Below are 17,173 nucleotides of genomic sequence, written 5' to 3' on the forward strand. Positions count from 1 at the left end.
CTGTCATTGACTCCCCAAATGACATTAACATACTGCAAGAGGGTCTCACAGCTACAAATAACTAGTGCGAAAGTCATGGCCTTAAGTTAAACACAAAAAAATGTATCATCATACCATTCGGCAAAAAACATGGCCCCTACTGATTACCACATCAACGGCAACCCCCTAAGCACACAACCCATCACGAGAGACCTGGGTACTCAGGTTGACAACAATCTCACATTCGACCATCATGTGGCGGCAGTGGTCAGAAAAGCTTTCTACTTGGTTCATCTCATAAGTAATGGGATTGCATCCAGAAAAAAAGGAGGTTATTATCTCTCTGTACTACTCCCTCAGACCTATAATTGAGTGCAACACCCTGTTTGGTATGTACCTCTCCAAACACCTGCACCAACTGGAAAGGCCACAGAAATACCTCACAAGGAGAATCCATGGCCTCCAACACCTGTCTTATGTGGACAGGCTCAAATCACTATCACTTTACTCAGTATCTTACAGATTGCTCAGAGGTAATGTGTGTCTTGCCTACAAGACAATATCGGACCCTGCCCTACTAGAGATGCTCCATATTCTTAAGTCTAACTTCTCGCACATTACCCGCTCCATAGGCCTAAATCTAATATGTGACATCAACAAAACCTGTTGAGAGACAGGTTTGTCTCCCAGAGGCTCCCCCATCTCTGGAATAGATTTCCCATACATGTCAAACAGAGTACCTCGCTGACCCTCTTCAAGAGCACCCTTGATGAGTGGATGGAAAACCACAAATTTGTCCCAGGGGTTCCACCTTTGTTCCTCATTGACAGGGGCATCAGCTGCTGACTGAGGTTTCTTTTTTGGGGATAAACTTTTGGCTAGGCTTGTAAGGGCCCCAGAGCCATTAGCCTAGTAACCTTCTATGATCCTATACTGTGCCACATAAGGGAATGACTAACATATTAGTAACATTAAATGTGAATTTTGATATAATTCAGTGGGTAAAACAATGGTTAAACAAGAAGACACCACAAACCAAGATTTAGAGGATTACTTATCTGTTCAAGCAGTGATTAGAATTGGTGTCCTCCGGGGCTTTGTATTAGTGGCCACTTCTCTTTATTCTATTATTTGTAGACATAGTAGTAGGAAATAGGCTATGGATTATCAGTTATGCTGATTGCAGCCTGCATAACATTTATTTTGCTGTAGTTTAGAATTCTGGTTGCAATGTGGAAAGAGCAGCAGTAGCAGCACAAGAGCATGACTGTAACCCAGAGTTAAGGGAGTTAATAGAAAATCATCAAATCCAACAATAATAGTTGCATTTTGTTCAGCATCTGTTGATACATGAGTGGGAAGGACTGATTGGTATGGCTGTGAAAAAAGAGGGCTAAAGTTAAATTGAAAGAGGAAGAGGACACTTCAGCAAATGTTTGTGCCCAGCCAATCAGTATGGAAACGGGCAAACATGATGGATAGTCAACTGTGTGAGAGGTACACGGTGAGAAATGTTAACTTATCTCTGTCCCAGAGGTTGCCGAACCCATATACTGTGAAAAATGAACCTATCTTAGTAGTACTCACTAAAATAAGTTGACAACACTGCTTGCATTTATTTGGTATGGCTTAAAATAAAAGAGTGCTAAAGTTATGTAGAGTAACTGGGAAAAATGCCTAGTGGCCTGTTATGCCTCTGTTGTGATCTCCTCTTTGAATATGTCCACAGGATATTTGTTCTTACGTAATATAGGAAGATGTCTTATGTTGACCAGAATTCCTCCATTGCTAAAGTGGGGAATTCCCATATACTATTGGACAGTGATCACTCTAATCAAGCAGAGGATGAAACTGTGTGAAAAAGCAGCCTTTTCTGATGGCTGTTAACAAGGTAACATTAACAGTTCTGTAAAAGCCAACATCTTAGCTGTAGAGTGATTCCAAGCTTTTAGGATGCAGTATGTTCACTCTTGTTCAGGGTGTGTGTGTGTGTGTGTGTGTGTGTGTGTGTGTGTGTGTGTGTGTGTGTGTGTGTGTGTCACTTTTTAATATTCTTGCCATCAAAAGGACACACTAGCATTAGTGAATTTTTTTGGTGACCTAAGAAGAAAGTTTTTTTTTTTTTTCCTAAATGCTTGCCCAAGTAGAGCAGTTTTTCAAATTAATTTGTCCTAGAATTTGCTGTAGCACTCTCTTTGGGGAAGTAAGTTCTTATTGCATGTAGAGAGCCAGGACTTGCCACTTCAATATCAATGCTGTGACCTTCTAGAGACAGTAAAAGTGTGAACATATTGTGATCAACAGCTAAATGTAATTTTTTTTTTATGTTTGTTTGGGTTGTTAGAAGCAGAACTCTGAAATCCATTTTTAGTGCATATCTGCTCAGATGTTAGAGCAGGGTTGTAATTGTATTACTAGAACATGTGAAGTTTGCATGCTGATCATCTGGCCCCTTCAGCCAGTGGGCCCATTCGTTCCTTCTTCGCCGAGGGAGGGAGTTGGCTGAGAAAGGCCATTGGGGTTATTAAGGGATTTTTTTCTGTTTTTTTGCAGCTCTAACATCCCTATGCACACTCAGTTGTGCAAGGGAATGGTCCTGTAATGGGCTGTCTACAAAGGATGTTCCCATACTTCTGTAGAAGTGTTACCTTTAAGCAGCCCCACCCACCAAAAAATTACCCTAAGAATATCCTGTCCTGTAGTTACTTACACCTCTAACTTTAGAGACTTCAAAAAAGCTAACCTTTTACAATTGCATGACAGAATCTCAAAATTCTCCACAAGCATTTCACAGTGAGTAGATGGTGCATACATTTGAGTATTGACGACAGTAAATTAGCATTGTGCAATGTGATAAAATAACATTTTTATATAAGGAGCTGTATACGTCCTTACATCAGTGCAGTGGAGACATATGACCTGCAGGGAAGGAAACCTCTGGTTTTAGAGTTTCAAGCCAGGAGCTGAGCTGGGTAAGCTGGGCTATAACCCAGATGATAATTGTTGTTACAAAGGCTTTTCCTTGATTTACTGCTACAGTATGCTTTCTTAGAGACAACTGTGCTGCTCTGATGTAGGGCACTGGACATGGATGTGAAAAGATGGTCTGTGATCATGTTTAGGAGTTAGTGTACGAGACACGTCATGCATGAAAACTTGTGCCATTACAACCGTTAGTTGTTGGTGTGGGGCACTGGACATGTCTCTGAGCATTGGGACCATACTTAGTTTTATATGTTTTTGTGGGGCATTGGAGTTGATTCTCAGTAGTTAGACACATTACCTTTAGGCACTAGTTTAGTTGTTAAGGTCATTGTCTGGTGGTGCAGATGAGGGAACAAGGGCAAAGTGCAACATTAATAGCCAGAGTGGTGGCTTCATTGAGAAAATTTACTTAGAGAGGTGCATGCTGGAACAATGTACACACACACACAGACAGAGAAAAGAAGGTTGCTACTGTAAATACTACTAGGGGTAGTTTGTTGGCAACATTATTGTAACCTGAGCTTAAATAAAGTCTCAGAGTGGTAGAATGTGGGTTAAATGGGAAAAGAAACCTGATCAGGTGGATTGAAAATGGGTGAGGGGAAGAAGCTGTAGTAAATACCGCTGGAATATGTAATATGTACTTCCACGGTGGTGCAGTGGTAGCATTGTTGCCTCACAGCAAGTGGTTCTCCCGTTCGATTCTCAGCTTGGGTTGGGAGTGCCTTCTGTGTGGAGTCTGCATGTCCTCCCCGTGGTCGAGTGGGCGTTCGAAAGACATGCGTTGAATGGGCGTGCCTTCGTTGAAGGTTGGGTGTCAGGTTGGCAACTCAACACCATAAAAAACAACTGCCAATCATTAGCGGACCGGAGTTCCACTGTGGCGACCCCTAACCGGGAAAAGCCGAAAGACAAACATCAACACTTTATGAATTATTATGGATTGTACCAGCTATCGTTTTGCTTGTTCACATATTCACAACAATGTTTTAACCCTGTCTACTGCCACATAGAACCTTGCCTAGTTTACACATTGTCCTGCTGCAACATTTTATTGAACAGTCAGTGGTGTAAGGATTATGTTGAACAAACACACTGCCTTACTGGCACAGGGGTAGTATAGCCCTGCTACCCTCCCTGTAGCAGTCTATCAAAGATCAGCACTCCTCCCACTGCCTGCCTGTGAGTGTGTGAAGGGCCAATCACCTGGCAGGACTAGGGCTGCCCTTCAAACTCATAGATAGGGTCCTTTCAGTTTTTTAGAGCCACATTCAAAGAAGGATGTCTTGAAAGACTGCTCTTCTGTCTGGATTACTTCAGCTACATAGCTCAGATAAGAAATCTTTTTGGGTTTTTACTCCTTCCTCTGTCTTTTTCTGTAGGTTCTTGATTTGTATATTCTGTTGGGTGGAATCTTTGACTGCCCCCAAGATCAGCAGGGTTTATTACCTTTTGTAGGATGAGGCTTCAGACGTGGAGACCTTTTTCTCCTTGATCCCAGTGTTGGATGATGTTTTCAAGAAAGCTTGGAATTCTCCTCTGCTAATCGAGGCTCTGCCTAAAAAAAGGGTTTAAGGAATTCAGGGTATGCTTAGTCATGCCTGGCCTTGAAGCCCCCTTGTCTGTGGACCCTGCTTTGGTGTCCCCACCAACTTCTTCCTAATGAAAGGAATTTGTATTCTTCAAATGGTGTCCCTTCAGCTGGACTAGGCAAAAAGCAATGTCTTTCGGCTTTTCTCAGTTAGGGGTCACCACAGCAGAACGCCGGTCCGCAGATTGATTCGCAGTGGTATTTTTACTGTGTCGAGTTGCCAGCTTGGCGCCCAACCTTCATAGAAGGCACACACATATACACACGCAGCTACCTGCATGTCTTTAAAACTTACTCAACCACAGGGAGGACATACAGACTACACAGAAGGCTCTCCAGTCAGAGAATCGAACCGGAGAACCTCTTGCTGTGAGTTGGCAGCGCTAACCACTGCACCACTGTGGCCATTTCAGCTAGACTAGGCAAATGGCTAAAATCTCAGGGAATGAAACTGGCTCAGTCCAGCATGGTAACTTTTAAGGTATTTGACTACCAGTATTTTATGTGAAAGACTGTGTTAAGATGTTTGTATAGTTTAGATGAGTTTATTGCATCTTTAAATGCTGAGCAAAAGGTCTATGTTAATGATATAATTTCTAATGTTTCCTCAGGTTTCAAAACATGCTTTAAAGAATGCCTTGGAGGGGGCTGATACTACTACTGCTAGAAATGCAGCATTGTTAGTGGTGATAAGGAGGTATGTTTAGTTGCACAGGCAGAACTTCTCAGAGTTAAAAAAATGAGGTTTTGAATATTCCACTTAGGTCTGATTGTTTGGTACAGCAGGTAATCAGATCCTTAACCACTGGGATGAGAGGTACAAGCGAGTGCAGAAAAGTTCTAAGCCCTACCAACTTTCTAAATTCTGAGCTTTATTTTGTCTCTGTAGCTGAAAAGAAGGTTATTTCTTCTTGTAAAGTGCCAATTTGCAGAATCATGACGCTATGTTTTAACATTGTTTCAGATCATTGATTGAACCATGTCAACAAAAAGTGTGGAATTTAAGTGTGGAACTCCAAGTAATCATAAAGTTCCTATTCCTGCGCAAGAAAACTCCAAAGGAACTCCGTGAATATATGATGCAAACATTGAGTGACAAGTGCCCTTTTTTTGAACTGTGAAGAAGTTGTGTGCAAAATTTCAGCAAGATCTAGGAGTCCTGAAATGGTGTCAACTCTTGAAATTGTTGACCATGTCTATGATCTGATTTTGGCAGATCAGTGAATATCCACTAAAACAATTGCTGAGACACTACAGATATCCAGGGAACATGTTGGGTTTATAATCCACTTCGAATGGGCATTTCCAAGTTGATTTTGCAGCATTTTCATTTAGCTGGTGCCAGCTTTTTGGAACGACTGGTGACAGTTCATTAAACATGGTTACACCTCTAGGATCCTGAGACAAAACAATAGCCAATAAAATGGCGGTACTGAAGTTCACCAAGGCCAAAAGAAGTTCAAGACCCAAATGTCAGTAGGAAAGGTCATGGCCACAGTGTTTTGGGATAAAGAAGGTGTTGTGATGACTAACTATCTTCCAAGGGGCCAAACAGTTAAATGTGGAATACTACTGTAACTTGCTGTGCTGACTAAAGGAGGCAGTGAAAGAAAAAAGGAGAGGGAAGTTGAGGAAAGGAGTTCTTTCTTTGCAAGACAATGCACCTGTTCACAACGCTGGCAAAACAATGGATGCTTTGACAAAATTGAGGTTTGAGTGCATAGACTATCCACCCTACTCACCAGATCTTGCTCCATCTGACTGTTTCCTGTTTCCAAATCTTAAAAAGAGTTTGAAAATTTTTGAGTAACTAGGAGGTGATTACAGCAATGGGGCAGTATTTCAGTGACCAGACTTCAGACTATTTTTGGTAAGGTTACAGAAACTTCAGACATGATGTGCAAAGTGTGTTGAACTTCAGGGAGAATATGTTGAATAACTTAAGTTTCATGGCTCCATGTCATTCCCTTCTTGTCAGACTTAGATCTTTTCAGCACCTCCTCTTAAACTCATGCAAGGGGTTTCGAAAATGTTTCATATTCCCATATTTCTGTTTTAAGCAGGATAATTTTTGGTAGCCTTCCATACAGAAGTTTCAGTTGAACAGAAACTAAGGCAGTAAAAGGAAATGGCAGGTCAAGCACCCCCCCATCAAGCCTAATGAGGCATTTCTTTCCCCAAGAAAGCATAGTCCTCCTTTCAAGGAACCAAAGTTGCAAGATTCGTAACAAAACAGCACTCAATGACAGGGTAGGTGCCACAAATGTATCTAAGGTAGCGGACTTCCAAATGGAAGTAACAATACAAAAAGTAGTTCAAAAGCACTGCAATAATAATCCACGCTGTTCCATCTGGTATCAAATAAAATCCGATAGTTTAATAGTAACCAAAACGTAAAAACCAGGAACAAAACAAATAACGTAAAACGCTCAAAGACGCGTTTTTCGTTCAGTACACTGCCCGAACTTCTTCAGACTTACAACAGTGCTGTAAACATACTCTGTTTAAATACTTTTGTTGATGTGTTTAATTAATTAATGCAATGTTCAATGAACGGTGTTCAATGAATGGTGTTGGACCTTTCCTTTCTGAATATGCTTTCAAGGTCCCCAAGTTCAAGATTCTTTGTAGACAGTCTGTCCCCTGTTGCTGGACCACTGCTTCAAGTTGACACTGGAAGAAGGATGCATGTCATCCTATCCCTATTGCTTAGCATTTCAGGAGATGTCTGATATTTGTGTCTGGTTTGCACTATCCATTTTCTGTATTGTCCTTTCGGCTATACACTGCACCTTAAGTGTTTATCGTGTGCCTTGCTCTGGTACTGGCCCACTGTTGGTCTCTGGGCATTCACATTTTTCCTTACTTTGATGACTTGCTGATCTATGCAGAGTCTTTGTCCAGGTATTTGAATTCTCTAAAAAAGGTTTTGACCTTACTTTCCCAGCTAGGATTCACGTTGAACCTCCAGATGTCATGTTTAACACTCTCACAAAGACTATTCTTTCTGGGGTGCATAACTGACTCCCACCAGAGAATGGCCTTTCTTCCTAAAGACAAGATCCTGTTTTACCAGAAGGTGTTTCTGGAATTCTGCAAGCGAAGTGAAGCGTCAATAAGAGAATTTCTAAAAATTCTCAGATTGATGGCATCAGTGATTGTCATGATACTACTGGCTTGTTTTTCCATGAGGAAAATTCATTGGTATGTCCGAAGTTGTTGGGCCCAGCACTTTCATTCCCTAGAATACCAGTTGTCGGTGCTGCCCTTCATCAGACAAGAATTACAGTGGTGGAGAGAACAGTTGAGTTTTAATCTGGGACCGCCTTTCTTGCCTCTGGTGCCTGTGCAGTCTGTCCAGACAGATTCATCTGACTTCATTTGGGAGCTGTGTCAATGGGGATGCAATTGAAAGCCACTTGGAAGCCTAGGGATGCACAGAAAAGCATCACTATCAAGGAAATATTGGTGATTCACGCCATGAAAGTACCTCACCACCTGTAGACTAAGGATCCTCTTGTGGAGGTTACTGACAACACCACAGTGATGTGGTAACTCAGAAAAAGGGGATACATGATCATACCCTCTAGGCTGTTTGGTAGTGTTTAAGATCAGGCTTTACAACATTCCATGGCTCTTCAGGTACCATACATTCCATAAGAGCAGAAGATTGTGGGAGACAGACTAAGCAGATCCTGGGCAGACCTGCACAAGTGGAAGATGTAGGCAGTGATGTTCAAGGATCGAGTCCTGATGTGGGTAACATCTCAAGTAGATATGTTCCCCTCTTTTCTAAACAGACAGTTGGAGAAATTCTGTTCCAAGCATTATTGCAGCCATGCCTGGAGGACAGCCATTCTTGCTCCCTTGGACAGGAATGTTCCTGTATGCGTATCCACCTTTTCCACTGATTTACAATGTACTTCTGAAGGTTCAGAAAGAAATGCTAAAGATCATTATATGGTGACCCACTACTGGCCAAGGCGATCTCTATTCTCCCTTTTAATGGTATTGGCCACGGACAATTACCACAGACTTCCTCAGACTCGAGATCTGTTCAGTCTCAGGGATGACTGATGCATCCCAATTTGGAGAAACTTTAACTGACAAACTGGATGACTCAGTATTGACTCCATTTAGGCACTTGTTTTGTGTGGATGTGCAGCAAGTGTTGAAGGAGACCAGAAAACCTGCTATTAGATAAACTTGGATTTATAAATGTGCAAGGTTTTCTAGTGGTACTGAAATGGAAACAGAGGGTGCATTGAGGTTAATATCCCTCTAGTTTTAAATTGTTTGTATGACTTGCTTCAGGATTGCGTATCATATGCAATCATTAAGGTGCATTTAGCGACTATCTCTTCGTGTCTGCCTGTGGATCCCCCTCTTCCTTTGCCCCTTTTGGTAAAGCAGTTCATGAAAGGAGTTTTGCATATGAAACCGGCTCTCAAGCAAATTCCTCCTTTGTGGGATCTCAAGTTTATTCTTGAAAAATTTACCTTGCTAACTTTTGAACTGACACTGCAAGCTTATGTCAAGTTCTTAATGTGGAAAACTGTTTTGCTTATATGCTAGGCGAGTTTCTGACCTGCAAGCTGTAATGGTGGGACAACCTTACCTGATTTTCCACAGTGATAGAGTTGGATCACCCATTAATCCTTTCATGACAAAACCAGTCTCAGAATTCACTTTTAATCAGTGTGTTAATTTCTGCTCTTTCCAGAACTTAAGTGTAAGGGGAAAGAGGATACTTCATACATTGGATGTGTATCGACAGCTCAGTTACTACCTTGACAGAACAAAACCCTTTAGGAAAGCCAAAAGGCTTGTTATTTCCATCTCGGAGGCAAAGAAAGGTCATCCTATTGCTAAGTGAACCATTGCACTTTGGTTTTCCTCAGGTAGTTTTTTTTGTTACACCCACCATGTTGAAGTGAATACAGGCAAGGTAAAGGCACATTCCACTAGGGCCTTTTCCTGTTCACTGGCAAATTAGAAAGGAATGGACTTTAAAAGTATTCTTGAGGCAGCAATTTGGTCCTCTGTTCATACCATTCCATACCAGCACTACAAGCTGGATGCCTTTTCTAAATCCAGTGCAGGCTTCACAAGGAACATTCTCCAGGAGCTATTAGACACTTATCCTTCCGCCTGTCAGGTTGGGTAAGCTTTGAGATTCTACCAATGTACCAGTAAGGCAATGTGTTTGTTGAACATAGCACAGTTGCACAAGTCCTACTTATCTGTAACAGTAGATGTTCATAGAACACACTGCCTTATTGGCAGTATATCTCACCTTCCCTCTTTTGTAGGATGTATATAGTTTGTTGTTGGAGTTATTGTTGAAGATTGTTCAGCAGCCTTATTATTTTATTTTCCCATTTGTTTACCGGGTCAGTCCGACTGGACATAACATGACAGATTTCAGCAGAGGCCCGGGTAGAAAAGCTCCAGATGCATAGTAAAAAAAAATTATAAAAAAAAAAATAAAAATAATAAAAAATTATATAAACATAGCTGTTTTGTACAAAGAGCATAGAACATATAAAATGAGTAAAAATCAGAGTTTTACAATTGATGCAGCATACAGTGGTTAGAATATTGAGAAACAATTAAACAAGATATTATACAACAAATATACAATTGCTTGAACATAAATTCAAAAAGAAGTTTCCACAGACAGGGTCTTAAACTAGAAATCATAACTATAAAAGTGGCCTTAAACACCTGGTTCACAGTACTGTGCACTAAGTGAAACTACATAGTACATCTGTGATCTAGAGATGTTGAAAGTCAGGACTAGGTGAAATTAGTCTGATTCTGTACAGGAACATATCCAAGTTTTGAATAGGAGATCTTTTAGTAGGGATTTGAAAGTATGTTTACTGTTTAGGCATCTAATGCCTGGATAGAGAATTCCAGACCTTAGCAACTGCATAGGAATAAAGAGATTGGCCTGAGCTATGTAAGCAATTGGTAACGGTCAGTAGGGTGGTACTGGAAGATCTTAGTTGACACGCAGTATTATGGAAAGTGAGAAGACCAGAAAGGGCAGGTATTTTTGGTTTGATTGATAGGTCAGGAGAAGTTGATTGTAAGGGAGTTCTAACCATACTAGTGGTCTGGGAGAGTGGCAATGGTGAGAATGAAACTTAGCATTGGTTGCAAATTTTGAGATTTTATTGTAGCAGGTAGATAGTTTCAGAAGGTCAGATTTGTTTAGGTTAGTTAGAACTGGGGAAGCATATAGTAAGGTGGAGAGTAGATGGGTACAAAAGATAGTGATTCGGGATTCCTGTGTGAGAAAGCTCTTGCAGCTGTAGAGTGAACCTTGTTTTTTTTATGAACTTTAGTAATTGTTAGTGCTATATGTTTGTCGAATTTTAGGTTTTGGTCAATAGTTACAACTAGTAGCTTGGCTTGATTTACTGGTGTGATAAGGGTATTGTTGGAGGATGTTATTGAGAATGGCGAGGGTAGGGGTGAAAGTTTTGGATGGGTGGAAGATCATAAGTTGGGTCTTAGATGGGTTTAGTATGAGTTTGAAGGAATTTAGCCATTTTTCTATAGTAGTGAAGGCTTCCTGGGTTCTTTCTTGAGGTAAGTGTAGAGAGGGGACTGAGCAAGTAAGGGTGATGTCATCAGCATACTGTACTGTATTAGTTTGTTGGGTAGCCGACTTGAGGTTATTGGCAAAGATGGAAAATAGTAAGGGACCAAGAATGGATCCTTGTGGAACACCTTGTCCCACTGGGAGGAGAGGGGAGAGAGAGTTATGCCATTTAACAGCTTGTTGCCAGAGGGACAGATAATTTTTAAACCACAGTAGAGAGTAGTTATCCAGACTGAGCTTAGAGAGAGTCGATAGTAATTTTCAGTGAGATACCATGTCAAGTCCCTTTGACAGGTCTAGAAAGACAACAGATACTAAGTTACCAAGATTTATTTGTTGGTTGACATGGTCAGTAAAGGATATAAGGATAGAGGCGGTACTATGGTTTGGCTGAAATCCATGTTGGGAATTTGCTAGCAGGTTATATTGAAGATGATTCAGTAGTTGGATGTGTACACATTTTTCTAAGATTTTTGATAGGGAAGATAGTATAGCTGTAGGACAATAATTACTAAGTTCTGTTGAGGAACCACCTTTGTGTAGTGGGATGACATAAGAAATTTTCCAGAGAGAGGGGACAGTGTGTTCAGCTATGGATCTATTGATGAGTATGGAAATAGGGTAGGCGATGCCAGAAGCGGTAATCATTAGGGAGTTTATCAGCAGTGAGAGTGGTTTGTTTCAATTTGGTAAGGTATTTATGAATTAGGTCAGTTGGAACTGGTTTAAGAGAGAATTGGGAGTTGGTCTTATGGTGACAGTTTTGTATTTTGGTGGTATTTGTAGTAGTAGTGGGGAAATTGTTGAATAACGTTTGGATGGAGGAGGTGAATTAGTTGTTAAACTGGGTGGCAATATCATTGTTATCACCTTCAATGTTAGGGTTGGGGGAGGTGATTTTGCCTGGTTGGAGAATGTGGTTGATTGCGGACCAGAATTTTTGTGGATTGTTGATTTTTTTGTAGCTGGATATAATAACATTTTTTGTCATTATGTATTTGTTTTTTTTTGCTTTGTTTCTGAGCTCTAGGAAGTATTGTCAATTTGTACTTGTTTTGTTGCTATGCCAGGTTGTCCAAGCTATGTCTTGTTGTTTGAGTAGGGATCTTGTGACCTTGGAGATCCAGAGGTCTTGGTTGGTTTTAGTATGAATTGTATGTTGTGGGGCCATAAGATTAGTGATACCTAAGAAGGTACCATTAAAGTAGTCCACTGCTTCATCTAATGGTAGAGTTTTAAGAGGTGAGCCATTTATTTTTTTAAGATGTTGATGAATTGGTCTGGTAGAAAATTTTTGGAACTACAAATAGAAAGTAGGATGGGGGGGTTATGTGTTTTGTTTGCTGTCTTAGTAGGAATGTTGGTAGGTGATCACTGAGGGAGTCTAGTAATGTACCAGATATATTGGCAGATGAAGGCTTGTTGGTTAGGATCCAGTCTAATACAGATTCCTTTTTGGTGGATTTGTCTATATGGGTGGAGGTTTGGATAAGCTGTGTGAAGTTGTATAGGTTTAAGTGGTACTTTGGTGGGGGGGTGGATGCCGTGATAGAGGCCCAATCAATGTTGAAGTCCCCCAGGATAAGTGTCTCCTGAGGGAGGGCAGTGGAAGTCCAATGTAAAATGGACTCTAGGTTGGCAATATTGTTGCCTGGTGCTAAGTAGACACCTATAATGTTAAGTTGTTTCTGCTGGTTTAATTTTATATGTGCAAACAGGGTTTCTGCATACCCAAAAGTGGGGATATCTTTATGTATTTGTTGGAGAGTAAGGTTGCGCCTGTAAAGCAGGGCAATGCCCCCTGCCTCTTTTAGCTATTTGATCACATCTAAGGATGTTGTAGCCAGGAGGGGCTGTGGGTGGTATCTTTTATGTGGGGCTTGAGCCAGGTCTCCGTTAGGAGTACAATGTCAGGATTATAGAAGGATATAGAGGCATGTAGCTCTTCAATTTTATTCATGATGCTGTGGAAGTTTATACTGAGTATTAAGAGGTCAGAGGGTTTTTGCTTTCAGGGGATATTAGGTCCATCTTGGTTTGTAGCAGTGGGTACAGTAGTGGAGGGGCCTGGGTTAGGGTGGATGTTGCCACTGAGTGCAACTTGGTTAGTAGCAGTGGTCAGTGTCTGTAGGTAACTGGCGATCATATTGTATGTGAGTAAACTGGGTAGTTTTTTATAATAAGTTTCTTTGTAGGTGAGCTGAAAGGGGGTTTAGTTGAAGATCGTAGGTAAAATGTAGATGTGATTATGGTGGTGAGTGAGTGAAAAGGTTAGTGTGGGGGAGTTTAGGTGATTGTGGTTAGCGATAGTGGAATGGTAGGAAGTTAGATGATAGTCTAGGGAGAGGAGAACTGCTAAGAAGATATGAGGTGCAAGCATGGGGAGAGTTGAATGGGGTGGTGGTGTAGTATATGTGGAGTTAAGTTATCTGGTTTGGGAGGTATTAGAGGGAGAAAGGATAGTGTGATGTGACAGAGTACCACAGAACAAATTAATGAGCAGGTGGTGAAAAGAAAGTGAGGGGGGAGTGGTTGGAGGATGATGCGATAGGTTGGTGGAGGTGTTATGGAAGCCAGGTGATTGTGGTTATGAATAAGTTTGGGTATAGGTTGGGGCAGGTGGGATAAGTGGGCAGGGTGGGGAGCTACGTGAGCCCAAGTGATAGCGAGGGTAAACGGAGCGGTCTGAATAAACTCTACAAGGTAAGGAACTCAGCAAAGAATTGAAACCGTGAGCTAGAGTAGGTAAGGTACTGGTTAAAGTGCGATTATATTTAACTCTGGCTGGCAACATCATTGCGACTTTTATGGGCAGTAGCTAACAGTAAATCAGGTGAAAAGTCAGGGTTGACTGTTAATTAAGAGATGCTGTTAATTTTAAGTCAGTTGCAAAGAAAACGGGGGGGGGGTGTATGGCAGGCATTAGTGTCCATGCATACTACTCACTCAGAACAACAAGTAAGATGCTTTAATGAAAAAAACACCTACAGGTTTTAATAACTAGTGCAGCTCTGTAGTGGAAGTTAGTGGGGCAGGTAGTAGACAGCCGCAGCTTCAGATCGCAGAGTACAGTCCTGAGGGTGAGACAAAGCAGCAGAGTTATATTTTCAGTAAAAAATGCAGCAGGTATATTTAAACACTGTAAAAAAAGGCAGAGATATAGGCATTAAGGCGAGGTGAGTAGAACCCCTGCAAATGGGGAGTGGGCAGTATTAAGCAGAGCAGAAAATACTAGGTAACAAATACAGACTTAGGCTAGTCATGCAGTAGCAGAAATAAAAACAGTATTTAGCCCTCTTTTATCAATGGTATCAAATGTGTTCAACCTAACTTCATATAACATATTGTTTTGTGTGTGTGTGTGTGTGTGTGTGTGTGTGTGTGTGTGTGTGTGTGTGTGTGTTTGGTTTGGAGCAATAGGTGTTCACAAATCTTGAGTTTTCAACTAGTTTTCCTGCTGGACCGTAGAAAACTGAAAGGGTCCTGTCAATGGGTTTGAAGGGCAGTCCTGGTCCACCGCAGGTGATTGGTCCTTCACACTCGGGCAGTCTGAGGAATTGTGAGCTTTGAGAGACTGCCAGAGGGAGGGTAGCAGAGCTCTACTACTCATATGCCAGGTAAGGCAATGTGTTCTATGAACATCTACTGTTACAGGTAAATAAGACTTACACAACTGTATTTTACTTACCATGTTAAAGTGTAAGAAAAATTAATTTGCAGTTGGGCGGAGTTTACTTTTTGGCATGGATAAAAAGCTGCTATTCTGGACTGGCAGTTGTAAAAAATTGTGTACTTGTATATGCACATCATACGTATGAGTTTTTAAAAGTGATGCAGTTATTAAAAATGTGTGTTGATGTGCTAACATAATTTGTTGTGGCAGATTTCTTAAACACATTTTTTTTCTCTTTCTAGGGGTGAAGATATATTAAGTATCCTTACAAAAGTGAACAGTGAAGTGAGTGGAAAACTAGCCTTCGGAGTGAACACACAGATGCCAGAGCCAAGGTTTACACTGCGAAAACGCTTAATATTTCCTATTCCAGGAAGTGTACTGGCAGAGTTTGAACCCACTGCTGGAGCTATGCCTGATGCAAATCCATAACTTGTTTGTAGTGGAAGGGACTGCAACATGTCTCAGCTGCTTTTATAATATTTATGTGGATACTTAAGTGGATAAAACATGGCTGAATATTAAGAGCACAAGTCCTGTTGTGCTAAGAATGTACTTCCCTTTAAAAAGTCAGATTTCATTTGACAATACTCTTCTACGAGTAGACTTCACATCAGCAGTAAAATGTTCCTGTGTAGGCATGTATGAAATTGGAGATTCCGATCACAGTTTTTGAAGGCATCAGACAAAAAAAATTCTGCATAAACTGTAGGTAACACTGTGGCCAAGTATCTCCTGACCAGACCAGACTCAACACTAGCAGTTAAAATAATTTGAATGTTTACAGGAATTTATTTTTTTTAACTGAGATTTAGTCCTTTGAAAACAAACAAAAAAATGTGTTCAGCCTAACTTCAGCTCATATGTTGCCTATAGCCTTTGATTCCATTGACTGCTATGAAGTGTTATTATTGGTATCACTATTTAAAGCCTTACAATTCAAGAATTTGTTTAATGAACAACATCCTATATTTGTTTGAATGCACACTTTTTTGCACCGTTGACACTAGCTACTCCAGTGCAGGGCTTCTTAACCTATTAGGGCCTAGGGATATGTAAAAGCTGTGAAGAAATTCACCCCTACCCAGACAGTTACACAAAAAACACTGTAAGGATGTAGAATAGTTTGTGTGAGGATAATTAATAAGTGCCAGGACTTCAGCCCATTATCATATCCACTTTAAACTCCTAGACACTGTCTTAAGATGTCGTATCAGTCTATTTCAGACTTAAAAGATCATCTGCATCATGGCAAAATAAAATGTGACATCTGCATTCTATTCCACCTTTAATTTCTTAAAGTTTACAGGTGGCTAGATGCAGATCTGCTCATATTTTCACATAAAATTATGACTTCATGTGAAAATAGGAGTGTAAAACAAATGGAGCCTCACAGCCAGTCCTCTTGCCTATCTCTGGAGTGTGGCTGTGATGGGTGTTACTCAGTAACATCAAGTCAGTGGTAGAAGCTGCCTGTCTCAACTTCCATAACATGTACAACATCATTAAAGGCATTGTAGCATACATACCCATTTCTCCTAACACAGCACGTATACTGTTAAAAGGGGGAATGGTACATATTTGTATTAATCATGCTTCCATTTTGTCTGCACTTTTATGATATGAATGCTTGAACACACGTAACATACTGGCAGGCAAACTTCTTTGATGTCTGCAGCTTTAGCCATTTAATATTAATGTTGCTTGGGGGCCTGTTCTTTGACTTTGTGTTTTTTTTTTTTTTAAACATAGTAACTGCTGGATAGAATAATACTTCTACCTCTGACCTCATGTCATCACATTGCTAGACGTGATGATGCAGGTCTCATCAATTGAGCAACTGGTAGAGGAAATAAATGCATTTTTATGAAGTCTCTAAATTTCCTGGTGGTTATTTCAAATTGGAGCAGCAGACCAGTGATTTTCCAAGAGGAGCACCAGTGCAGTGGCTTTGCTGCGTAAGATGTTCCCTGCATTCCCCTGTACATGATCTTTAAATAACTTTTTTGTTCTTAGATGTAGACTTATTCCTAAGACAACTGGTTTTGTTTTCCAGAGCATTCAGCCCATGGCATCTATGCTGAGTCACTCATAGTTAAGCATCTTAAGTAGGACTATGCAAGAGCTTGTGGTAGCATTTAGGATTGAGGAGTAACATTCTAATACCCCCCCCCCCCCATAGCATATAAAGACACAATGGCAAAATCAAGGAGACAACTTTGTTTCCTTCACCATCAACAAGTGTCAGACCACATCAGTATCAAAGGGATAAGGGCTCTAATCCTAGATGTTCTTCATCTCACATTGCTGCAGTCCTGACACTTGGGTAGTC

The 17,173-nt window shown here is 40.8% G+C and overlaps 1 protein-coding gene across 1 annotated transcript in view; it reads left to right on the top strand.

Annotated features, from left to right (window-relative positions):
* Positions 1 to 16,816, top strand: part of LOC122792910 (caspase-8-like) — a 743,641-nt gene extending 726,825 nt beyond the window's left edge. The window contains exon 9 of the mRNA XM_044060467.1: positions 15,084 to 16,816. Within this exon, the coding sequence (XP_043916402.1) occupies positions 15,084 to 15,273 (190 nt within the window). The 3' untranslated portion in view covers positions 15,274 to 16,816. The remainder of the gene's footprint in view (positions 1 to 15,083) is intronic.
* The last annotated feature ends 357 nt before the right edge of the window (positions 16,817 to 17,173 follow it).

The sequence above is a fragment of the Protopterus annectens genome, chromosome 2.part0 (assembly GCF_019279795.1).
Source record: "Protopterus annectens isolate FY-2018-M chromosome 2.part0, PAN1.0, whole genome shotgun sequence".
NCBI classification, from domain to species: Eukaryota; Metazoa; Chordata; order Ceratodontiformes; family Protopteridae; genus Protopterus; species Protopterus annectens.